General features: G+C 40.9%; 2 protein-coding genes across 2 annotated transcripts; one reads left to right on the plus strand and one right to left on the minus strand.

Moving 5' to 3' along the window:
- Positions 1-633: 633 nt before the first annotated feature.
- On the minus strand, positions 634-3,281 carry LOC146500075 (uncharacterized). The gene has a single exon (XM_085135976.1). The coding sequence runs from the start codon at positions 3,026-3,028 to the stop codon at positions 1,232-1,234; it is 1,797 nt and encodes a 598-aa protein (XP_084992102.1). The 5' UTR covers positions 3,029-3,281; the 3' UTR covers positions 634-1,231.
- A 5,793-nt stretch (positions 3,282-9,074) lies between these two features.
- lonrf2 (LON peptidase N-terminal domain and ring finger 2) lies at positions 9,075-24,481 on the plus strand. Its single transcript, XM_085135973.1, has 12 exons — positions 9,075-10,774; positions 13,016-13,134; positions 14,866-14,988; positions 15,555-15,713; positions 16,056-16,272; positions 19,906-20,005; positions 20,119-20,233; positions 20,492-20,613; positions 20,725-20,911; positions 21,000-21,134; positions 21,371-21,520; positions 21,901-24,481. The coding sequence occupies exons 1-12, from the start codon at positions 10,030-10,032 to the stop codon at positions 22,057-22,059; spliced, it is 2,331 nt and encodes a 776-aa protein (XP_084992099.1). The 5' UTR covers positions 9,075-10,029; the 3' UTR covers positions 22,060-24,481.
- The last annotated feature ends 2,793 nt before the right edge of the window (positions 24,482-27,274 follow it).

The following is a 27,274-nucleotide window of genomic DNA, read 5'->3' on the forward strand; positions in this document are numbered from 1 at the left end:
GGCTCTGTGTGCGGCAGGCGGAGGTGAGGATCCAAACGCAGGACTCGTGAAGCCAAATTTCAACAAAATACCTCAGCTTTATTTGCTGGCAGAAAACAAAACATAAACTGAGCAATGGTACTTAACAAGAAAATACTGAAGACAAAAACACACAGGCATAATCTGAAGGTACGAGTCAAACTGACCCAGAACCGTGACAGATTTAAAACCAAAACTGACCTGGGAAGAAAGAGAAGTATATTTTTGTTTTATTTTTGTTTATTTTTGTAAATTTGTCTTCTTCTTCGTTCTGGGATTTGGATACAACGAATAAAGTATGAATATTATACACAAAAATACACTATTACTCATTTCTTGTTTTTATAATTAAGAAGAATTATTCTTGAATGAAGACACTGATCTGACACATGTCAAATTTAGTGAATTATGTTTATTGTGTCCCCCCCCCCCATCTCTCTACCCTGTGTTTTATAAAGTGAACACAGGGTAGGGAGATGATGGTGGTGGTCAGAGGGCCCGGTGGCACCAGTGTCCGGCAGCCTCGCCTCTGTCAGTGCGCCCCAGGGCAGCTGTGGCTACAATGTAGCTGCCATCACCAGTGTGTGAATGTGTGTGTGAATGACTGAATATAGCGCTTTACACTACATTCAGTCATTCACACACACATTCACACACAGGTAATGGCAAGCTACATTGTAGCCACAGCTGCCCTGGGGCGCACTGACAGAGGCGAGGCTGCCGGACACTGGCGCCACCGGGCCCTCTGACCACCACCAGTAGGCCAACATGGGGTTAGTATCTTGCCCAAGGATATTTGGCATGCAGCCAGGAGGCAGCCTGGGATCGAACCACCGACCTTCTGATTAGTGGCTGACCTGCTCTGCCACCTGAGCTACAGCCACCCCAGAGAAACCCCCAACAATCCCCTCTGAGCAAGCACTAGGCGACAGTGGGGAGGAAAAACTGCCTTTAAAAAGGCAGAAACCTCCGGCAGAACCAGGCTCAGGAGGGGCAGTCAACTGCCGGGACTGGTTGGGGGATGAAGCTGAAAAAAGAAAAGGGATGAAGAAGGGAGGGGAGAAAGTAATTGATGGAGAGGTGTTTGGAGAGAAGGGGACAGAGGGCAGAGGAGAGCTGAAAATTTAGATGGAATACAGGAATTGTGTGAATTGTGTATCGATCTTGAAAGACTGGATCATTTCTTTCTTTCAAGATTAAAAAAAGTTGGTGACTAAGTATTTGGTCTGAATGGCTTGGCGATGGCTCTGCCCAGTGCGCAAAAGAACCTGACAATGGCAGAACGCTTCGCTTTTGGTTTTCCCAGACGATCTTTTAAACTAGCCAAAATGCATTTTGCAGTTTCACTTTCTTGTAATTCCATTGAAACTATAACACGTTCTACAAAGCCCATGGTGTTGCAGAGGTCTTTCAGAAGTTTTTTGTCAATAGTTTTAAAAGTTTTGGGTGTAATATAAATCTCTTCATCCTCCAGTTCTGCCCATATATAGTCCAAGAGCCAAGTGAGGATGTGACTTGGGTCTTGATATGTGCACGGCACGTTTGCCTCTTTAAAGGTTGTAGAGATGAGCTTGTGCAGGATGAGCTGAAGCTTTGCTTTTTTTTCTGCTTTTCTGGCTTTACAATAAAACTCTGCCACTGGGCTGGGTTTTATATTTTCTGTGGTAACTGATGGCAGTGATAACATGCGTTCCTGCTTATCTAATAGAGCCAGTATGACTCTTTGGCTATGGCTCTCTGCCTGGATATTTAACCACCATCTGTATAGTCCCAAGAAGCGCCTTGCTATAGCTCGCAGATCATTATGCAGAATATTCTGTCTTTCTGCCGTGACGATTTGCTCTGGGACAATTTCAGGTCCCGTGCCTTCCGAGGTATATTGGTGCAGAATATCTGTAAGTAATTCTGTAGACACCACTAATTTACCCTGTGAAAGGATTTCCTTGTTTGTAATTACAGAGTTGACATCTTCAACCAGTTTCTGCACTGACTCACTGCTTTTAGCAGCGGGTGTGCTGTGGCATCTGCTCCACAGTTGTATGGCAGTGCGAAGAATCATTACTTTTGCAAAACGTTTTGCAAAGAATGATTTAATCTTATCGGCAGCTTTTTTCAATGACTGCAGAATCTTCTCTTTGATTTGTGCAAGACTCCAAGAACCACAGGGCCCTTCTGAAATATCTTCAACCACTGAATTAGCAAGACTGGATATAAAACTCTCATTCTCTTCAGCAATATCAGATAGAAGGGGTCTATATTTGGCAAGTTTAATCAGTTCCTCGTCAATAATCTCACTGAGTTCACTGACAGCCTCCTGGATAGTTGCATGCACAATTTTAGAGGTTTCAGTCTTTAAGCTGTCCTTGTGGCCAGTTACATGCATTTCTTGTTCTTTGCCTACAACTTTCTCTAGAACATTCTCTAGGTCTACTTTAATGTCCAGACGTTCTACCTGTGTAGAACTATGTGGTTCTTCGTCTGGACTTGTTGTCCGCCTTTTAAATGAGGGCATACAGTTTACTTTAGAACAAAACCCTCTGATCATTTGGACGGCAGAATTAACCATTTTCTCCAGTTTTTTTGGAGGAATAATGCGCTGCCTTATCCTTTCCTTCCCAGCTGACTCGCTGTCAGCAGACTTAACACTCTGTACAACCTCTTTTACCATAAGATCAGTTAGTTCCACAGAGCTGCTTGTATGGTCTCCGTCCTTGACTTGCAGAACATCTGCAAAGGCCTGAGAAAAGCTGTCAGTAAATACGGGTGACAGACCCTCCTCTGTCGCTGGAATGTTTGCTTTTTTACATGCACGTACGATTTGATCACGTGCTATTTCTATTAAGTCCACAATAAACTCGGCCAGGAGAATTTTTGTGGCAACATCAGGATTTCCTGATCTTAGTGAATTCCACTGTTTACATGTTATCTGATCGAAAAATGACTGGATAACAGGGCGGACGATTTCCACTGTCACTTGCTTAATTTCTGTACTATTAGTATTTTTATGCATGCTGGCTATTTTTATTTGGACTATTATGGGTTATTTTGACTTATCGTATCAGTAACCTTCTGAAATGTATTTCGTTTTTTTCTCCCTCGCTAAACGTGAGTTAAGTTATGTTGCGCTTTTGCTACAGAAATGGAGCTATGTTAGTCCAATTTAAGAACTTTTGAGACGCTGGGGGCGGGGCCAAATACAAAGGATCAAAGGAAGCCGTTACCGCCCATAGCAACCGTTGCTATATGACGAAACCTTTGATTTCTTTTTGTCGTTGAAACAGCAGTTGAAAAACAAGTCACGGCGGACGGCGTATTTTAACCCTGTGTTTATCCCATCCCATTGACTGTAGAAAACATGGACGACGCGACAGCGCCCCAAAAATGAAGCCAAAACGTCTCTATCGCCCCCTGGTGTCTGGCTGCAGTATAGGTCATAAACCCCGCCTCCTCCATGTTAGCGGATGGGACTGGGGTCAGAGTCAAATAAATTAATTCTCCTTAGATAATTTTTTTTGCAAAGATTCTTTCTTTTGTTTTCAATAGTTCTCATCACGCTGGTTGATGTCCAAGAGGTCTCCTTTCCCATAAGTTCCCACACACATACACGCACACATACACGCACACATACATACACACACATACACGCACACATACATACACATATACACATATACATACATACACATACCCACATATATACACATACACATATATATACACACACATATATATATACACAGATATATATATATACACACTTTTTTTTTTAATTTTAATTTTATTGATTAGCATTCAAATATCTCAGTGAAGACAGAATAAAGATTACCACAAAGCAAGAAAGCATGAGACAAGGCTAATCAAAAGGTATTGGCTGAAGCATTTGCTTATTACGCCAACCCTTTTAACAAAAGATCTTTTTGCATGCAGCACCTATACACAGGGCTCGAAGCAAAGAATAAAACAAAGCAAAAACAAAACAAACAAACAAACAAACAAAAAACTTTACACCTTAGATAAGTAACTACATCAAAGCAAAAGAATCAAGAGTTTGTTTGGTTTTTTGGGGTTTTTTTTGCTCTTTTCATTCTTGATATATATATTTTTCTAATACTCTATTTTTAAACATGTTTTTAAACAAGGAAAATGAACTACACCTTTTTAAATCACTGTCATAACTATTCCACAGGTTAACTCCTCTAACAGACCACATCTCTGCTTTATATTTGTCCTTATCTTGTTTTTTTTAAAGAAATCTGTTCCCCTTAAGTCATATTGACAATATATACACACACACACATATATATGTGTGTGTGTATATATATATATATATATATATATATATATATATATATACACACATACACACACACACACACACACACACACACACACACACATACACACACACACACACACACACACATATATATATATATATATATATATGTGTGTGTGTGTGTGTGTGTGTGTATATATATATACACACACACACACACACACACACATATATATATATATATATATATGTGTGTGTGTGTGTGTGTGTGTGTATATATACACACACACATATATATATATATATATATGTGTGTGTGTGTGTGTGTGTGTGTGTATATACACACACACACATATATATATAGATATATATATATGTGTGTGTATGTGTGCGTGTATTTTATATACACCTGAGCACAACCTGTCTTCATACCATAAAGGTAATTTTAGATGGTGTCTTCTGTTTTACAGAAACCTGTGCATTTTCCTGTGATATCTGCCTACATCACAAACAAATACCTATTGTCCTTGTGTAAATGCAAAACTGATTAACAGAACTGCAAAAGGGCACAAAAAGAAAAGACAATTCTGGAGGTTTTATTAACATGAGATTGACCCTGTATATTTCACTTTGAGTTATTATACTGGATGCTGGGAGCTGGCTGCTTCCCTTTCCTCTGTTCTAGTACAGAGGTGTTAAGTTTGAATGTACACTGAGAAAACATCCACCGCCACTTCCTTCTAGATTCACGGCTCCAAAGCCCAGCAGCAGCTCCTGATAAAATTTAAAGTGTGAAGACAAACGAGGACACTCGTGCATGATCATACTATGATATTTGGGGCACAAAGGGAGCTTTTGTATTCAGTTTAAACTCTTCTTGTCTGTTTTAACCACCCAAGAAGCAAACTTCTCTAATATTGACAGACATAGCTGTTGTCTTTCTGATGGTGAGAAAACTGTAAACAAGTACTGAGTGTGTCTGATGTGTGATTTTGAACTTTGATAGCCCCTGCTCTAGATAATTACTGAAAAACACACTCGTTATTAAACCTAAAATGTGGAGGCGTATAATTTTACCCTAATCTTGGCTGCACAATGAAAAGCAAATATTTCATAGCTGACATCTTATATGCTGACATGTTTTTAAAACAGGTTTTGGCATGAAGCTTTTCTGCGTTTTCTTTTTTTAAAAAAGGACAAGAGTGGTGTAAGGCTAGAGTGTCATAAAGACATTTATTTTCTTAAAAAGTCTCCTTTGTTTTACAATACCCCATCACAGTGGTCCCCAACCCCTGGGCCTCGGACCGGTACCAGTCCGTGAGTCGTTTGGTACCGGGCCGCGAGAGTTGAGGCTCAGGTGTGAAATGTATAGTTTTCAGGGTTTTTATCGGTTTTCAGCGTTATTTTGTTATCGTTTTTATCGTTTACTCGGTTTTCCTGGGTCTTTTCACGTGTGTTATGAATAAATCTTCTTTTTTTCAGTACCGGTACTAGTTTTATTTTGTTGTATTTATCCGCGACACCTTAAAGGCCGGTCCATGAAAATATTGTCGAGCATAAACCGGTCCGTGGCGCAAAAAAAGGTTGGAGACCGCTGCCCCATCAGACACGTGCAATCACGGAAAGTTGCTACACATGTGACATTTACAGCTTTAAGTTTGTTTCACTAAAATCCCAACAGGGACTATTTTCTTGTAGAGTATTTAAAAGTACAGGGTGGGCCATTTATATGGATACACCATAATAACATGGGAATGGTTGGTGATATTAAAGTCCTGTTTGTGGCACATTAGTATATGTGAGGGGGCAAACTCCTCAAGATGGGTGGTGACCATGGTGGCCATTTAGAAGTCGGCCATCTTGGATACAACTTTTGTTTTTTCAATAGGAAGAGGGCCATGTGACACATCAAACTTATTGGTAATGTCACAAGAAAAACAATGGTGTGCTTCGTTTATACGTAACTTTATTCTTTCATGAGTTATTTACAAGTTTCTCTTTGTTCACAGCCATTGACATGTCGAAGAGGTGAAGCGGATCGAAATTGTGTTGATATCTGGTGAACGCAGTAACCAGGTCATTGCAGCAGATTTCAATGCAAGACACCCTACGAGACCACCCATCTCCCATGCTACAGTTAGCAAACTGCTTGCTAAGTTTCGTGAAACTGGTTCAGTGTTGGATTCGCCAAAATGTGGACGCAAGAAAACTGTCACTGATGAAGAAACATCAGTGGCTGTCCTAGCTTCATTCAGCAAGAGCCCACAGCGTAGCACTCGCCGCATGTCACTGGAGAGTGGCATTAGTCGAACATCCCTTCGGCGGATATTAGCTACTCACAAATGGCACCCTTACAAACTCCAGCTACTGCAGCATCTCAATGAGGATGACCAAGATCGGTGCACAGAATTTGCAGAATGGCCAAAACAAAAATTGGAACAGGACCCTCAGTTCACGCAGAAGATTTTGTTCAATGATGAGGCTAACTTTTATGTGAATGGTGAAGTTAACAAACAGTGTGTGAAGAGTGGGAGAAGAGGGTTGCATTGACTATCCAACACAATGGGCAGCACATTGAACATAAAAAGAAAGTGGTCAGAAACTTGTAAATAACTCATGAAAGAATAAAGTTACGTTGAAACCAAGCACACCATTGTTTTTCTTGTGACATTACCAATAACTTTGATGTGTCACATGGCCCTCTTCCTATTGAAAAAACAAAAGTTGTATCCAAGATGGCCGACTTCTAAATGGCCACCATGGTCACCACCCATCTTGAGGAGTTTGCCCCCTCACATATACTAATGTGCCACAAACAGGACTTTAATATCACCAACCATTCCCATGTTATTACGGTGTATCCATATAAATGGCCCACCCTGTAGAATGGGAGGCAGAGCCCTCAGCTTTCAGGGCCCTGGGCTAGATCAGGTGACCCTGAACCCTACCTTAGTTATGCTGCAACCAGCCTAGGCTGCTGGGAGCTTTCCCATGATGGACTGACTGAGTATTTCTTCTACAATCCCTTCTTTTTACTCTCTGTGTTTATACACCGCTCTGCATTTAAGTATTAGTTATTATTAATCTCTGGATCTGTTCCACAGTGTGTCTTTTAACCCAATCCCCCTTCCCTCTACCCCAACCAGTTGTTGAAGATGGCTGCCCCTCCCTGAGCCTGGTTCTTCCCGAGGTTTCTTCCTGTTAAAAGGGAGTTTTTACTTCCCACAGTTGCCAAGTACTTGCTCATAGGAGGTCATCTGATTGTTGGGGTTTGGGGAACATACAGCATATTTCCAGCAACTGTTTGGGGTTCTCTGGATAATGCACAGACATCAATAGTGATCATTAGAAACACATCTTCTCTTTTCTCTTTCCAGGGTCTCGTTTTCTGGAAGAAAATGACACCAATATTTTAAGTAGATGTTTTTAGTGTTCTGAGCTGAACAAACATAATCCCATTTCATTTCATTTTATTAGATAAACTCACTGTCTACATAACATAACGCTGAGGACAAATAAAGGAGCTGAAACTCTTAAATCTCATATGTTTAGCCAGTCAATATGATGTTGTCCCCAAACTGAAAATCAGCAGTATCATACAAGCTGTACTCATTCTATGCTGACGTAGAACTTGTTCCAAATATTTCCATCTGTTTCCATCTTTTTAAAGAGTATATAACCTGTCCCCTTCCACCTGTTTCACTTTACATGTTATTTGTGACACATTTTCATATCTAACTCTAGAAAGTAAATAGACAATAATATGGGCAGAGTTCTGGTGGTTAGTGTACACATGTTGAATACAGCTGATTTAGCACTAAATAACTTACAAATTGTACATTTTTTTGGTGTTAGTTTTATTCATTGTTCCTGTATCTCAGTCCTGTCCATCAACAACACACCAAAAACAAAATAAATGTTGACATGATGCTACATTTGGTATGCAAGAGGTAACTGGGGCACACGTTTTTCAACTAGGTCGTTTAATTTTGGTAGGTGGAGCTGACAGGGTGGATTTGTGTTTGGAATGCAAACCAAGCTTAGGACCTAATTTGTCGTATATGTCTCATCCACTGATAATCGTTTACCTCGTTTCTCCCTGTGTGTATGAGGAAGTTAAAAACAAAACAAAACAAAGGTTACAAATTAACTTTGCTTATCTTTATATATTTGATATATTATATAAACCCAATGCACCTAGAGCTGTTTGGGACCCTCTCGGTCGTTGTGCATACTTAGCAGCAGGGTCTGTACAACCTTTCTTTCGTTTAAAAGAATTCACCCTTGTGTGGATTCCCATTACCTAAATTGGGTCACAGCTTTATGGAGTATTTAACAGCACAACAAAAGCTTTACTTGATCCAAAAGATAAGGTCGTACACCAGACTTTTTCCCCCTTTGGCTTAAGCAATAGCTCTTAACTATAACATGTCGTCCGCATTTTAAATCCAAAACCAGACTTGACACACTGCTTATATAAAGCATTACATAAAACAATGAATCAACTCCCACCGATGAAACTATAAAGCGAATAAAGTAACTCAACCAGAACCGAAAGCTGCGTTTCTCTTGTTTTACTATTTTTATAATATTATGTGTGAGACCTCGTTTAAATTTAAAAAACGTGAAGTGTCTCTTTGGTAAAGCACACAGACACTCATTCAGCGATATCTGCAAAGGTTATACAATATTATTGAGTTATATAAGTGAGCCACATAAAGGGCCAATAGGAGCTTGTCTCGTGTGTCACGTGTCGTCCTGCGTCTGCTTCGGCGAATTGTATGCGAAATCCCAAAGCAGAACCTTTAGCAGCTCAAAGCTAGCTGGCTAACAACCAAGATGGATTCCTTCGGTGACAGATTTGTTTTTGTTTGGGTTTCCTCGCCGTAAAAGACGAAGAAATGACTTTCGAGGTCGTATAAATGCACATTTTTGGGGGATATCGGTTCTGAAAGAGTTCCGGAGTTTAACAAACTGCGAAGTGGCAGTATGTGTTGTCCAGTTAACCAGTAGTAACGTTAGCTGGCTCCCCGGACTTAACTGCTCCCGGGCTCTCTTATATAAACGCGGCCGATCAGCTGTGACTTCTTGGAGAAATAATGAGCTTGTGGGTCTGTGGCTAGCATTTATCCACTCTATATGGGACTTCTGTGGCTCGAAACCTGATCTTTATTGCGGATATTTACCATCATAACTACGAGTTAGCACGATCCATGGAAATTAAGCTGCTTATTTACTAAGCTCTTTGGATTTTACCCACCGGTTCGTACCTAAACATGCCGTAGACTGATTTTGCGTGTGTGTGTGTGTGTTTTTTTTTTTCTTCTTCTAAAGAAGTTTCTGTCTTTAGACGGGACATAAATAAAACTACCTCCGCGTTGTAAAGGGAGCGATGACGTCCTCGATACGCTGAAAGTTTTTGTAATAAATAACGCCGACCTTCAACCTCCAGGTGTTTGCAGTGAATCTACATCAGATACTGGGACTTATCGGTGACCAGCCATGCTACACAGGCGCCCTGTTTTATCTGGGTTGAGGTCTTATAGATCGGACTCATGGCCATCACTGAGAGTTGGACACAACTGGAAGTCTGGGTTGACATTTAAAAACGTTAAAGATCGTGCGCAATAACTGGGGAAATGATTTCTTATGGTGGGGAGTTTGTGTGCTTGTGCCATGTTCTCAGTGACTCTCATAGTCTTCTAAGCGTCTGATTTTCCCGTCGGGAGAAGAAGATGGAGACCGGACTAAGGTCTCACCAGGGCGAAGTGTTCGTCCACCCGCTCTCCAATCCAGGAGCTGCGGGGATCTGCCCTGAAATGTTGGAGGTAGCAGAAGAGGCCAGCCGGGCCGGGGACTTCAGCTTGGCCGTAGAGATCTATAGCTCCCAACTCGCAGATCTCCAGCAGCCTGACAGGGGCTTGTGTTTGAGGAAGGCCGACTCGCTATCCCGTGCCGGGCGGATATCTGAAGCGTTGGACTCATACTGTACAGCGGCCAGCCTTGGCAAGCTGCGCCCGGAGGAGCTTCAACTCCTGGTGGAAACCATCGCCCGAACTCTGCGTGAGAAAGAGCTGGGCATCCACGCCACGGTAAACGGGAGCAATAAAAGCAGCAGCGGGGAAGACGGGTTTCAAAATAGTGGGGAGTGTGAGGATGATGAAGCCCTGGACTTGTTTTCCTGTCATCTCTGCAAGTGTTTGCTCCACGAGCCTACAACCGTGGAGTGTGGACACACTTTCTGCAAACGCTGCACAGATGACGACTCTGTCACAAACTGTGTACACTGCAAACAAAATCTGAGCAGGAAAGAAGGACTGCCGAACGGCCGGAGAATAAACGTTGTACTCAGCGGCCTCTTGGACAAACTGTTTGCAACTGAGAGTAAAGCTAGGAAATTATGGATCGAAGGAGAGGATTCGTGGAAAAAGCAGAATCTTTTAGATGCTCTGGAGAAGTACAACGGAGCAGTGGATCTAGGTAAGACTGCACAGAGCCACTACATGCGCACCGAGAGATAACTCTGTGCTAATTCCAGTGTTTAACTTGACAGATTGCAATTAAAAGTGTAATGTTTTTGTGCAATGACCTACTTTTTAAGTCTTAACTTCTCAGTGTCACCGATGAGGGGCGCCACCCCCTCCTATCTGGATTGTATCGAGGTGTGGCGTTACATGACGTGCCGTCCCTCTTTACCAAAGCAGTACCCGTGCACGCAAAGAAACAGCAAAGCGGTTGTTTAATGCTGCTTTTCTCTTTATACTTGGCAGGGCTGTGCAGTTTTCACAGAGCTGCATGTAGTTCTCTGGACTTGATGCCTCACTTTTTCCACTGTTATGTGATCTCCGTTATGTAAACCGAAAATTTTATTTGCTCAGTCGCTGCTGTATGAATACATTCATCAGATTTGTCTGGCCGGGTTGGGTCAGTGTCCTTCTAGAAGAAGGCCATCGTATTGTCTCTGGTTTGACATAACCCTTAACTCCTCCCCTTATGTATGGTGTTGGATAAGCAGTGTTGGGTAACGTTTGGGTGAACGGTAGTTAGTCATTAATTGTACTTAAACAGAAAAACAACAGCCTATTTTAACACCCTCATTTGCTTCATGTTTATTTATTCATTTATTTTATTTATTTATTTTTCTGGTAACTTTAAGGACAAATTGTCCTAAACATTATAAAACGGAGTGTTCTGTTATGTTGGCACATTACATAAAGGCAGCCAGTGTGTTTCATAAATCATGGGCCATGGCAAGATCATGTTGCACAGTTTGAATCCTCAGAAAGTTAAAACTGACTCCTCCTTCCCCTCCCACATCTGGCCTACTTATTAAAGCAGCTTTTAATTGTAATTATTTTTTCAGACTCCTCTTTGGTTTTCTCTGCTGTTCTCGCTTTAATGTCATTTTATAAAACTGATCAGCCTGATTTAGCTGAAAATCCCGAAATCACAGTTCAGATAAAAGGACTATGCACCATCCCTGTGGCATCCTTTCAGGCATTTCTCTCCCCAGATCAATACTGATTCATGCCTTCTGTCTTGTGAATGACTCTGGGTGATGAGAGGACAGAGTGCTTTCACAGTTTTGTCACTGCCAGCCAGTGTTTTCCCAACAAAGACAGCAGGAGGCCGTCTGGTATCTGTCATTTGGATTGCATGTAATTGAATTATAAATTTAGCAGATAATATGTGTGGTGTGCAAGGGTACGGCATGTAAAACATAGTCTTACATATTTGCAAGTGGTCTCCATCTGTGTAAAGAGATGGAGAAAATGCAGTCAGATAAATGATGAGTCTCAAAAAATGTTATTAGTTGCGGTTTTTATGGTAACGGAGCCACGTAGTTCTTTCTATATTATACTTTCCCCCCAACTATTATGTCCCACACATTGATGATAGGCTGGTCCTCTTGTTTGTTTACTGTCATACTTTGGTTGATTGTCCTGATCATATGGGCAAAGTTTGCCCAAGAGGTTCAGACACCAGATTTCTGAACCCCTTATGAAGCTGCACGGATATTGTAGAAACTGCGTTGCTTTTTCTGCACTGAAACATTGGCTCTGTTGTGTACACATACACACACCTAGTAATGAAACTAACACTAGAAGACGGTGGCAACTGAGCACCTAAACTTCTGCAAACTTTTCTTCCTGTTTCTTTACAACCATGTGCCATTTTTAGCTGTTCCACGAATGTCTTTATTTCGTTATGAATACCTGTTCAACTTGTATATTATGTTATGAACTAACTATCAGGTCGCTTTGAAATCTTAGATGACAGCGAGTGTTATTTCGCTTGTTGAACAACTAAAAGCCATGCAGACAAAGATGGTTAAATATACTTTAGGCTGGAACTTTTTCATCCTTCTCAAAGAAACCAGTGATGACAGTTTGGTTAAGTAACGCACGACAAGTCCAACTTGGGTACAGTGTGTGCTTTATCTGATCATTAGTAAAGTGCATAATTTGCGTACGTGATGCATGAAGCAGTGTGTTTATGTAGGCATGCATTCCAAGCAGATGAGACTAAATGTTAATGTCCGCTGGTGTGGCTGATGTCAGTTATTAGAGTTGCGACATAAGTTACATGGTGTTCTAACACGTGTAACTGGTCTCATGCCACATGTTACATTATTGCCCTACTTCTGCGAGACCTAGAAAAACCAGTCTATTGCCTGGAGACCTATCCAATGAACTGATGTCTGTTCATCCCTGTGTACAGTGCCCTCTTCAGGCAGACTGTTGCATCAGCGGGCTGAGTTGCACCTGGAGATGCAGAATTTCAGCCAGGCAGTGCAGGATGCCAGCAGTCTCTGCAGGCTAAAAACCCTGTGGACAGAGGTAAGATGAAAAATTTGAACTGGGGGAAAGTTTGAAGTGATTTATAGGACAAAATTAAATGTACCTGAGTGAGAATGAAGACCAAGACAAAAAATAATGGTCACATTTCATATTAAGTGCTGCAGCATTCAGTAGTTGTCACTGAGAGTCCAGCTGCTCAAATGTGACCAAAGTTGCAAAAACAAACTTATATTTGCTATTTCATGCTGTCGATCCCTTTTTATACATTCTCATTGTTGTTAGTTATTGTGTAACATTTTGGTCACGAGCATCACTCCAAACAGTCAGGCCTCTTATAATGAAATACAAATGGGCAAAGTCTGGATAAGAAGCCAGCAAGATTGCAGTATTTCAATGTTTGTTGCAATTTGCTAATCTACAATTATTATACAAATGCTCACATATTCAACTGTGACTTTGTGTTTCCTGTTCGAGGTTTGTGCAGCACATCTGTTAGAAACTGCAGGGCACAGAAATCATTTTCTAAAATGGCATTTTTCTATTTGTCTTATTAACATGTGGAACTACTAGCTTACAGAACTCAAACTAGAGCCTGATTGAGATCATTATAAACTTAAACTAAAACAGTTGTTTTTTTTTATAACTTTTTATTTATTAATTTACAGTATGAGAATACAAAACTTTAGGTCAGCATGGAAGACATACACATTCCCAACATTAGTATCTACTTACATCATGGTAATATTTAATTGTTCAGTACAAAGGGAGTACACAATCCATTTTTCCCAGAGCTTCTTGAATTTCTCAAGCTCAAGTCTAAGGACAAAGGTAAATCTTTCCATTTCAAAAATTTCTTCCACTATCCCATGCCACTGGGCCCGAGTTGGAGGGTCTGCCTTTAGCCATCTTCGGGTTATGGCCTTTCTGTTGCTAGTCAAAAGTATTTTCAATAAATAATTTTCTTTATGTGGAAGTGCCTTAGGTAAATTGCCAAGATACAACATATCAAATGAATAGTCTATTTTTATCCCAATTATTTTGTTTATCTCAATGGCCACCTCCCCCCAATATGGCTGGATCCTTGGGCAGGCCCAGAAGACATGAAAATGGTTTGCCATGGGGGTACCACAACCTCTCCAACATAGGCCCTGGCTCTGTGAGCCTGTTAAACTAAAACAGTTTTTAAAGATGAATTGGACGTGCAGTCTTGCTTCTTTTATTTTACCTTACTTTATTATACTGCAGTCTCTGCCCTGTGCTGTTGGTGTCTATAATTTGGTGTGTGTGTGTGTGTGTGTGTCCCATGTAGGAACAGGTAATGCAAACTAGCTTAGGTTATAAATGCTGTGGCGTGTGGCATGGTTTGCTTAACCTACTTCTCTGTATAAAAATAAACCGTGAATAAATATTCTGCTTCCTGTATTACCAGTCATCATTTCTGGCAATAAAAAGATGCTGAAACTAATAATGGTACAATGATGTTCTTGACCTTCTGTGACATGCAGGTTCTCTGCCATAGTCAGATAGCCTGGACCAGTGTCTATCCACTCAACACACATTTTTAGAATTTGCATGTCACGAGGAGGAAAAAATGTTCCTATTTATTACTTTATTCAAGGGGTCAGTGCGTGTACCAGTAATAGTTGTGTATCTGGGTAACAAATTCTCTAAACTGTAAATTTCAAAACGTTATAAAGGAGGGACATTTGGTTTCATGTCATTATCACAGCCCATGCCTCAAAAATCAAACACGTTTTCTGTCATTTTTAGGCTCACTATCTGAAAGCTACAGCACTGAGTAAAGCAGGCCGGAACGATGAAGCCTTACAAGAGTATTTCCTGTGTGTGGCACTGAAGCCCGACTGGGCCAAAGTGAAACTGGAAGCTCAGAAGGTAAGACAGAACCATTTGTTGGTGTGAAATATGTAATTTGATACAGACTAAAACATGTCATAATTCTCAGAACCTCTTAATAAACTATAGTCGGGTAAACTTTTAAATAAACTTGCATGTCTTGGGAGCATGAGAGGAAACTGGGGATCCTGGAGAAAACTGGCCCAGGGAGATCGTGCTGTGAGACAACGGCGCTAACCATGTGCTGCCTACAAAACTACGTGATAGAATAATTAGTTTTGCTGATGCTCAATTTTGCAGCTGAAAGAAGGTTTCTCATTTGTAAATTCTGCTATTGCCAGTGTCATTACAAAGCCTCTCTGTATGTGGCTCTACCCTTTAAAGGAAATGGGAATAATATAGATTTTGTTCAAAATATGATTTAAGAAAGTGCTTTAAGTTAAAGCCTTCTGCTTTCAGTTTTCCTGAGAGTGATATAAATGGGGAGTGCAAATGAGTATACAGCCGTCTTTGATCCTGTTTTTGGCGACTTTCTTGTGGTAAACTTTCCTGTGCTTGCTTCTTTGCGATTGTTAATTAGCCACCTGTTTTGTTTCACCTTGAAGGTCCTGGGCGAGCTGTTCTCCTCCGTATTTGAGAACGAGGATCTTCCAACGCCGTTGCACCCTCTGCAAGGAGGCCTGGCTACGCGTCTCATCAAACCTCCTGCCTTGCTCAGTTCCCTGAGGCCACTTCCACAGAAACCAGGCTCCTCCTCCTCACAGGTAACTGTATATGTATAAGAATCTGCCAAATCAAAGTACTCGCTGCGGTTGGCGCTTGTGAATAAGGAAGAAGGGGGAAAAAAGTAGCTATTTATAAGGTGTTTGACTGTATCTTGATACATGGATATACAAGTGGTCTTAACAAATACATCTGTTGCAACCAACCCCAAAACTACTCGAGTGAGAGTTGTTGTAGTAGCATCTAATACTGTCTGTAATTCTGAATATGTATAGATCTTCCACAAAGGCGCTTTTGAACTAATCATACTTTTTCTTTCTTTTTTTCTTTTTTAATCCACCTGATATGCTAACGTATTTTTCTGTCTGTGTGTTTGTTTCCAGGACTCAGAGTTCACTGTGACTAAAAGCCCTCCAGTGGACGACTCATCCTCCAGACTCTGTGCTCTGTCTGCTGGTAAATCGGACCCTTTTCCAGGGGAGGGCAGCACAAAGAGCCTGGCTGATGTTTTGGCTGCACTGCCAGCACCCCCTGGTGGCCTTAAGAGGAAACACAAGAGTGATGGACCCTTCAGCCCTCCCTCTAAACTTCTCAGAGCTGGTATGAAACCAAAATAATTCAGTTAAATATAATTTTATTTCTTAACATTAACCCCTGTAGTGGAAAAGGGTAAAATGTAGATATTTTTGGTAGGGTTGTTTTATCATCACTGGCACTCCATATTCAATTAGGATGCTTAAAGGTGCAAAAGAAATGGAAAACATAGTACCAGGAATTACTCCCTTCGGAGAATGAGTGTATCCTTCAGCTGATGGAAATGCTGCTCTTTGGCTCAAACAGTGCTGCATCATCACATGCTCTCCGTCTCATGATTTGAACCACAGTTGATGATCATCGCCATAAACACTGAGCCACTGCTAAACTGCAGTGACCCAATTCTGTCATTACTTACCATTTGCTCATTCTCCTCTTTGCCATCATTATTGCAAAACAAATGTATTCTACCCTTTTTCACAAGGATCCAGTTGATAATGACCTTGCATCGATAATTCTCAAATCTTGCCAATTTGACAGGACAAGAATACAGTATGTGTAGGAAAAGAAAATGGATTTAACAGACTGACAAAAAGCCTGCTAACTGCAAATTACACTGAGGTAAAATTAAACAAGGTAACAGGATCAGCAACAGAGTCACTCAGTCCTACTTAGTGGTTTAAAATCACTGAACGTCACATCCTCTCTGAAACCTGCACTACAGAACAGATTTTGCATACATAAAGACATGAATAGCAATGATGTTTTGAAGAATTTCTCTGGTTTCTTTGAAAGATATCAGATATTGAAGGCTTCTAAAAGTTTCTTAAGGAGTCCAGGGCTGTAGAGTGCGACCAATTTGGTCGCAAACGCGACCAAATTTTTCAGTGGTGCGACTAAAAAAAAAAAAAAAAATTTGGTCGCACCTGTGCAAAATTGCAGAATATTTTTAAGGTTATCTGCTATAAAAAGCCAGACCAGGAAAATCTCCTTCATATTTTTCTGTGTTTTATTCTCAGTTACTTTCACACAAAGGCATCTGCTGTGATGTTCACAATTCTGATGAAGTCTCACATGTATCAGTAGTGATAAATGATCAGAATGATAATATTTCTGACTGTCTGAGGCTAAATTGAGTCAAATTAGGACTTTGAGAACCAGAATCGAATGGATTATAGAATCAGTGATGATACCCAGCCCTAGTGAGCAGTCTAGGCCTGAGAGAAGTGGATGTAGCTGTGGGTGATAAGAAAAGATGAAAAGAACGATTGATAACTTTTTTGTTAAGTTAAGGCCTGATCTGTCTGAAATTCATAGCCAGTGCTCTGACACGGTGCCATCAATCTTTGAATGCTGAAAAAGCAGCAGTGTATCCAGGAAACACATTATATGCTGCAATAAATGCCCAAGTGTCCCCTCTCCCCACTGCCTTTCAGCAACAGACAGCAGCAAACAGGTCGTCAGAGGAGCCGAGATGATGATTAAGTTTAACATTTTCTACAATATTGACAAAGCACTTTAAGCACAAGTTTGTTAGCTAATAATTTCGAAATGAATATTGTCTGTATGGACTTCCCCCCCCAAAGAAAGTGCACATGTAAAACTGCAGTGATAAGCGATGCGGTTGAAAAATTTGAGTGCGCCTAACTTTTGTGCCGGTACGCCTAAAGTTAGGCGTACCGGTGCGCCCATGTCAAAAAGTTATTCTAGAGCCCTGGAGTCCTTATTTGGGTTTTTAAGATTCTGACTCAGCCTCCAGTAACTTGAGCTAATCTGACTACTCAGGACCAAAATGTCTAATTTCGTAATTTAGTGTATTCACTGACATTGTGAGACACTGACTGGTTCATTTAAACTGATGAGTTATATTATGTTTTTCTTATTGTTACATTGATCATGGATTAGGACAGCAGGTTGCTGGACATTTTGTTTCTTCTCCCTCTTTTCTGAGCAGTGCAGAGGCGTTAAATTTGAACGTACACTGAGAAATCCTTAGTCGTCACATCTGTCCTGAAAATTTGCGAAAAGCTGTTTTCTATTTCAAGTGTAACAGCAAAATACGAGGGCGTAATTTCACCCAAATCTTGGCTGCATAATGAAAGGAAAATGAGTCACAGTCATGTAATTTTCCAAATAGCATTAGCATGTAGTGTTACTATTTAAAACGAGATCTGTGTCAAGAAAATGAAAAGCGGATGTTCAGAATGTAGGTCACGCAAATCAGGTTGGTTAGGTAATGGACTAGAAAGCTGTGGCGGTCTTGAACGTTAAGATACTCATTCATCATCAGCCACGCACAGCTGTTCCATGAGGCTCACATGTATCTACAGATGCCTGCGTTACTATGCAGCATAGCTCATCTAGATGGGTATTTTATTAAATCCTCATATTTGGTGCAATATCCCCAAAACACCCACATCTTGCAGGGGTATATTGAATTTATGACAGCTTCATGATATGGGATTTATGGTGTTTATGATTAGGTTTGATGCTTACATAATCATTATACAACACCACAGCTGAGAAATTCCTCAGAGGGAGTTTTTTGGACATATAATCACTATTAAACAGTATTTTCTGTTGCACAGTTCTTTTCTACACAGCGTTTTACACGTTTGAGTTCATTAACATTTTCACAGTGTCTGATTGTCCTGCAGAATCAGTTTCAGCACAACACTTCTCTGAGCGTACCATTTAAGACACATTAGACATGCAGCGTGTTAACACTAATGATTTGCCTACTGCTGTGAGGAGATTGGCTTCAAAATAAGTGTCTCTTTGTCTCAGGTCTTCATATAGCAGGAGTGCATTGTGTTTGCTCTTGGTAAAAACAGAGGTTTTTTCCTCTCTTCTTGAGATGTTTTAGTTTTGGTGTTAGCAGAAGCTGCTCTAGAGGGCATGACGAATGGTGGACTGCAGCTGTTCTGTTTACCAGCCAGGGGCCGTTCTTATCCAGTAGACGAGGCATCAAATTTGATCGACTCATTTAGAAACAGTTTCTCATCTCTACAGAAATAAGTTTTGGTCTTTTAGTTATGTTGGAAAACGATGAAAAGCAAATTTTGCATTTTCCATATGAATTAAAATGATTTATTTCTGCCGATAAAAAATAAAATCTTAATAAAAATGACCACAAAAAAATTTCAAGTGAAAAATAAGCACTTCTGTTAAATTATTGCAGAATCTCCACATTGTAATTTTACAAAATATCACTGAACTATTGGCACTGTCTCGAGCTTTCAGAATAATAAATAAACACTTCTGTTTGGAATAAAATAAATACAAATTAGGTTTGAGAATAAAATAAACTTTTAAATTGTTGCAGAGTGTCCATATTGTAAACGAACAAACAAAATAATTATTATTAAATGAATAATAAAATATAAAAATTATAAAATAAATAAAATAATAATTGGCCCCCTAGTGGCCAATCTAAAAAACTACAACAGAAATGACAAGCCACCCTCTGATTAATGAAATAATTTAGTATCGGTTAACTTTTATGAGTATGAGTACACACACATTTTACAGTATCGGCCCCGATACCCGATACCAGTATCGGTATCGGTGCATTCCCTGCTCCTGAGCCTACTTTTGCCAACAATACAGACGTTAATGTTTGTACTTGATGTGCTGCTGAGGTAAAGAGGAATCTTGCTTTGCTCAAACTTGTGCTGAGGATGATAATTTATTGTGCAGATGAGGGGGAGATCCGTCAGACGACTGCTGCTTGTGGAGGGAGATCAGTTCCTGCTGAGCTGTTGGACAGTGGAGACCTGGAGTGTTCACTCTGCATGAGGTAAGCTCACCCAGTTCAGTTTCAGCATTTTCAGCTTAAGACCTGTTAAATTAGCGTGTGCAAGTTTGTCATGTTGGCATTCTGCTGGGTGCTTTTGCTCATTTGTCGTCCAGATTGTTTTACGAGCCCGTGGCCACTCCCTGTGGTCACACCTTCTGCCTCAAATGTCTGGAACGCTGTCTGGACCACAATCCCAACTGTCCTCTGTGCAAGGAGAATCTGTCTGAGGTACACTTGTTCATAGAGGGTAGTGATGTCAGTGTGACTCCTGTTTAGTGTTTTCTTTTCTGTGTTCATAATGTTTAATGTAGCATGTGTTGTAAATGCGATGGAAGGTGTTTTGAACTGTCGATTAGACAAAAAAATGCAGGTTTCACTCGTTCAGGAAAAGAATGAATGAATAAAATCTTTAATAATAAATTGACGGTAATATTTTTCTTTGTAATGCTCATGCGCAGGCAAATGTGCTATTGTGTATTTTTACAGTATCTAGCTAGCAGGGGTTACAACAAGACCCTGCTGATGGAGGAAGTCCTGCAGCGTTACCTAGGAGATGAGCTGGCAGAGAGGAAGAAAATCCATGAAGAGGAGATGAAGGAGCTTTCCAAGTCAGTTTTACTAACACACCCGTGCACACATTCACGATTGTTCTAGAAAACCTATTGATTATTCAAACACACACACAAAAAGTAACAATTTGTTCACTGTGTCTCTTGCAGTCTAAACCAGGAAGTGCCCATCTTTGTGTGTACCATGGCCTTCCCCACCATCCCCTGCCCTCTGCACGTATTTGAGCCACGCTACCGCCTGATGATTCGCCGCTCAATGGAAACTGGTACCAAGCAGTTTGGCATGTGCATCGCTGATGAGCTCAAAGGCTTTGCTGACTATGGCTGTATGCTGCAGGTATTTCTTTCTTCAGATTTTCTTGTGCGTCTCTGTGAGCAGTCAGATAGAAATCATGTGAGTGCTGATATGAAATGCTGTGTTTCAGGTGCGAGACGTGAAGTTCTTTCCCGATGGCCGTTCAGTGGTTGACACCATTGGCGTGTCACGGTTCAAGGTCCTCAGCCACGGGCAGAGAGATGGTTACAACACTGCTAAGATTGAGTACCTGGAAGACAAGAAGGTGGGCGTGAGGAGCGATGTGCTGATGTTCTGTCAGTTGAACCATTTCAGACACTTTACATCACACTACTGACAATCACAGAGTGACACAAAGCAGAGCTCGGGGGTTTTTTGCCTGTCACTGTTCAGCAGTGCAGAGAAAACCAAACCTGAGTCTCTATGAAGGGGAAAAAAACATGTCATTGTTTATTGTTTTTTTTTTTCTAAAACACATATAAAATATGTCTGTCTGATCAGGTGGAGGGGGAAGAGCTAACAGAGCTTCTGAAGCTGCACGACTCGGTGTATGATCAGGCCAACGGCTGGTTCACATCTCTGAAAGACAACATGAAGAGTCAGATACTCAGCCACTTTGGACACCTTCCCAGCAAAGACCCGGACCCACAGGTCTGAAAGTGCAGTGTTGACTCACAGATTTTCATTTATAAATAAAGGCGCAAGTTTGATAAACACCTTGTGATGGCAGGAAAGAAAGAAAATCAGCAACATCTCAGGAATAGTCACAGAAAATTCTTTTTGCTCTTGAATGAATGTGTGCATTTCATATTCTGCAAGGTTCCCAGTGTTTGCATGCTTTTTAATACCCTACGTGAGTAACTGTTTTGGCTGCAGATGGCAAAATAGAAAGGCTTTGTGTTTTAAAACAAAGATTGTCTTCTAAAGTCACATAAAATGACTCCATTAGAAAACTAGAAATCTAAGTCATGTGACCACTGAAGGTTTTTCTAAACTGTTTCTAAATTGAACAAATCTTTGTTGTGCTACAGGCCAGTCCCAGTGGTCCAGCCTGGTCCTGGTGGCTGCTCGCTGTTCTTCCCTTGGAAAACCGTGCCCAGCTCACAATCCTGGCCATGACCTCCCTCAAGGATCGCCTCATCGCCATCCGAAGAGTCCTCATCTTTGTCACTCGCAAGAGGCCACGGTGATGGAGGAGCTGCTTGGAAGAACCGCTCTGGCATCTATGCAGTTCAGAAACGCGTTCGGTCGTTCGTCGGGTCGCTCCTTGACTGATTCACTTTGTGCGTGTTTACTCGTTCATTCTCTCGTCTGCTCCTGCGTCAGTTTATTCTCAGATGCTCATTCCTGCGTCACGTAGCCCTCCCGAACGCCTGTCAGGTGGGTCACAGCACTGGCATGAAGGTGTTCCTGCTTTCTGTCTTTATCCAGCATCTCCCAACCAGCTTCACTACTCATGAGTGAACCCGACCACAACACACTTCTAAACCAGTGATCTTTGATGTGGCGTTCTCAGTCTTGTAGGAGGAAAAATCAATCGAGCTGAGTAGGAATGCTTTCATTATGGTCAACATGGGCTCTTTCTATGAAGGAACAAAAACCTGTTCTCACATAAGCAGTGTGTTCAGGTTCAAGAGGATTTTTTTCCTTTACATTTTAAGCAGTGTTTAACAAAATGGGAACAGAGCTGTGCGGTGTTCAGGATTCACAACTGGGAACCAAAAAACATGCTGCTGCATGATGGCAGCATGTGTGAATGTACTGACCAGGCTGTAGGTTGTAGATATTTTTTTTTCCTCCCCCAAGACTACACATACAGAATCGGCTTTTTGTTTTCCTTTTAATATACAGATTTCATCAGGCTCGCTTGTGACATTTAGGACCGCACTCCTACAATCCAGTATTTATCATGAAAGGTGTAGCTTATTTTCTAAAGAAGACAGCATGGTGGACGAGGAACAACTCGGGCAGACCAACACCCCGAAAAGGCGGCAAAAAGGAGAAGATACAAATCCACACTTCCTGTCAGAGCTTTCAGAATAAAATCAGTGTACATTACATTTATAATTTGGCAATTTACCCTGGAGTTAAATTACTCTGGAGTCAGATTCAGCGTTGTGATTCCATCCACTCTTCAATAAAAAGACAGATACAGGGGTTTCTGCCAGGTTGCCCGGCCCACTTGGTGAGGATTAAATAAATAAAAAATAAAAAAAGCGGACAATCAGCTGATGCCTCGCTTGAAATCTTCCTGAGCTGAAACTCTGGTGCATAAGCATCAGTACCTCAGATTGTGTGAAAGGAAGGAATGAATGCCATGAAAGCCTTTGTGTTGACTGTGATTTCACTCATGCTAACACTAAAAACCACCACACATTGCAGTGTGTAAGATCAAGTGCAACTCTGCATCTGCACTCGTTCTGAAGAGCGATTGAGCGTAAGACTAAAGCTTAAATCTCCATCACTCAAGTTGTGCTAGCGTTTAGGAAAGAGCAGATAACAATGCATCCTGATAATGCTGATCTGGATATTTTATTTTTAAAGTCCTAAATGTAGCATATCTTTGGGACTTCAAGTACAGATGTAGTTATAGGGGCTGATTGTGTATTTTTATGTTTGTTTCTCTCACTCTGCTATGCCCTTAGGTGTACGTATATGTTCGAATTTAATTTGGGTGAATTTCTGTGTATAATTGTAACTCTAAGGCCTTTTTAATGTTTTATTTAAGGAACGTTTCAACAATCTTTCTCTCTCATCCTCTTCCTGTTCATTTACATGCACACTGTAATGGAATTCCTGGATTTTTCTAATGAGCAGTTGGATATGTTGATATGAAATCACCCAAGCACTTTATATGTATCTCTGATGCCTGACAGACATGTCGATGTGAACATTTGCAAAGAGTTAATTTTTTTTTTTCTTCTTTTGTAAATGTTTTTGCTGCTACAGATCTGTTTCTGTTGGCACTTGGCATCAACAGTTGTTGATTTAAAAATCCTAAAATCGGCGCATAATAATGATCCTGTAAGCCAAATTTGCATAATGTTTAAAGTTTTTTTCCTTTTTGGGTTTTTTTTGTTTTTAAATTGGCCTCGAGTTTCTTTGTATCTGGTAGTTAAATTTGGGTTTCTACCCACAATTTCAAGCTCTCACAGTGTCTGTTAGCAATAACATATGAAGCATGCCAAAAAGGGGGGGAAGAAAACGGAGGTTTTTAAAAATTCATGACATAATTTTGCACATGTGGATTTTCTTAGTGAGAAAATGAATGTAAATGAGAAAATTCTACTTAAATGTCTGAAAGAAGATTTCTATATATTTATCCTACGGATGGAATTCAGCAGTTGTCAATAATAAAGAGCGTCCTGAGTCTCGTTATGCAGACTTTTAAGCAGATTAGGTCGTGGCTATAATTACATTGTCAGTGTGCATATAAATGCATATTCTCTCTGTGTTGCCGTTTCCTTTTCAAATGTTTGTGACTCCACTGCAGTCACGCGCTCTCTGCATGGGAGCAGTGTTCACAATGTGCTGCATTTCCCTGGCGTATTTGTAAAGGGAGCTCTTATACCTATTTTTTATTGCAAATAAAGGAAAGCACATTCAGTCGTGTCCACCTGTTTTGTAGCCGTTTCTGAGTTTGTTATCTTGAAGCATGAAGTGTATGTACGCCTACAATGGTGCCTACAATTTTTTTTCTGCTTGATATTATCAGTTGTCATATAAGATGTGGCCTATGTGATGGTTAACAGCCAGGCAACAACCATGGATGTTGCAGGTATGTTGTTTATACAGACATGATGAAAAGAGAGTACACCATTTTTTAGGTATAAGGTTTTATCAGGGAACTGAAAGAGAAAAATTATTCATGAATGAATAAAATTGAAACATTGAAGATGTTTGACCGTCTTCCCAGGAGCGGGCATCCCGGCAACTTCACCCCAATGTCAGATCATGCAATGCTGAGAGAAACTGCAAAACACAGAAGCGCTGCCCAGAATCTCAGACTCTACAGGCCTCCGCAGTTTGCATGTTAAAGTTTATGGCAGTACAATTAGGAAAAAGACTGAACAAGTATGGCGTTTTTGGAAAGATTGCCAAAAGAAAGCCTTTTCTCTCTAAATAGAAGGTGGCAGCACAGCTAACGTTTGTGTTAAGAGATATATTCTAAAACACTTCTTCAGCAGAGAATCAGAGAGGAGAAACACACAGATTTTCTTGCTAGCAAGGGCAGCCTCCTGAGCTCACACACCAAGAGTGAGGCTCCAAGATTTGCAAATGAGAGACTGCCCCGGTCTTTATTTATACTTCAGTGTGTGTGTGTGTGTCAGAGTGTGACCCCATAAATGACTTCCCTAAACCTGCTGGACTCAAAGTCCAGCAGTTCATCTAAACAAAAGCACTTAGACTAAAACAGATATAACTACGTTAATCCTACCATAAAACAATAAAACAAGGTACGACCTTTTCCCATGCTCCTAGGATGTGGGGGTGAACGCCAGAACACCCTGGAATGTTACAGACTTCCTAGGATGAGACATTCCTTCAATATGCCACCAACTATATACTTCTAAACACAAGTGGTTACATGCAGTATTCTACCATATACAAACTTATATCATTAAAATATTATACTGACTACTAAGTACAATTTTCCATTGACAGTTTGCAAAGTCGCATCTGAACAAACCTCAAGACTTCTGTCCTGAAGTTCTTTGTGCATCTACAGGATGCACTTACTGATTCTTAACTAAATCCAGAATCCACAATTCTTCCACAATTCACAAGTTATTAAGAACATTTCAAGTTTTTGCCTTTAAATGTGGCTCTACATTGGCTCCTGGGATTGTGCTTAGTTTTTCACACACTGCCTTTGCATCTTGGTTCAGTTTTTTGTTAAATAAATGACATGATGTAATATGACATGTGATCTTGTTCATATGAAGATGACCTAATTTCAAGATCATTTTTGTATTATGCCCTGATATTTAAAACCTTAGAGGGTGTCGTTTATCTGTACTTTATTCAATTCAATTCAATTCAATTTTATTTATATAGCGCCAAATCACAACAAAAGTCGCCTCAAGGCGCTTCATAGATACAGAGAAAAACCCAACAATCACATGACCCCCTATGAGCAAGCACTTTGGCGACAGTGGGAAGGAAAAACTCCCTTTTAACAGGAAGAAACCTCCGGCAGAACCAGGCTCAGGGAGGGGCGGGGCCATCTGCTGCGACCGGTTGGGGTGAATAGGGTTTATCCCATTAGGTTCCTGAGAATCCCCGTTTCTAGTTGTAACAGGGAATGATGACACATCCAATGTGAGTTCCTCAGGCAACACGTTCTCACTCCCAAAGCGTAACATTTTACGCTAGGTGACAAATCGTCAACATATTACGTTTTCGGCTACCCACCACGTTCCTAAATGAGGACCTCGGAAAAATGAGGAAATATGAGAACCGTATGGACTCAATCTACACATGTTCGCTCTTTTCCTTCAAATCGCTTAGAAACACGCTATTTAACATCATTAAAGTCCTGGTTAAGATCAGGAAAAAGGTTATGGTTAGGGCTGGAATACAGGGCTGGAACGTCTATTACCGCGGGAGCGTCATTGCACTGGATTTCAGCCATAACCCGCCGCGTACCATAAGAACGCCAAAGGTCTCCTTTTGCGTTCATCAGGAACGCCTCGGGAGTGAGAATGGGCTCCCTCAGGCTAGGCAAGGAGAAAGGGAACATGCTGGTGTGGTGCCGCCTTCCTCCTCCCTCAGTGACACTGCAGATTTGGCTCACTCAATCCAAACAACAAGCATCTACCTGTTTCATTCTCCTCTTAGGCTCCACTGGTGTTTTATATAGTCTGTACAATGTGACTGTCACTGGGCAAAATGAATTGTGGATGTGCTTGGCTCTAGCAGCTGTGCGCCACAGGGGGGCAGTGTTTGTTGGAAGATAGCAGGTGAGCTGAATCATGGGTGCATTGAGTTCATACAGGCCTCTAGCTGAGAGGAGGCAGAAGAATATGGTAACATCATCACATCCATGTAGAACATCCATCACGTTCTGACACGTCTTTGATGTTACACAAAGTGCGTGTTGTCAACATTACAAAAGCATCGTGACAGCACTGCCATCTGATAAACAGCATCGTTTGCAACCACACAAATAACCGCAGTATGCACACAGCTTTTGGTATTTTCAAGAGATGTGGATGAACTTCATCTTCAGTCTTTCTCTTGTGCCATCTTCAGGACAAAGGGATCAAAAGTGCACATAAGAAACATCATACAGAGACTGAACACACCTTTAAAGGAAAAATAAAGTGCAGCATTTTAGAAGAAAATTAGCTGTTCCCCCTGTTCTCTGTCAGAAAACATAAATATGCTTAGCCTAGTGACATT

The sequence above is a fragment of the Neolamprologus multifasciatus genome, chromosome 16 (genome assembly GCF_963576455.1).
Source record: "Neolamprologus multifasciatus chromosome 16, fNeoMul1.2, whole genome shotgun sequence".
Taxonomy (NCBI): Eukaryota; Metazoa; Chordata; class Actinopteri; order Cichliformes; family Cichlidae; genus Neolamprologus; species Neolamprologus multifasciatus.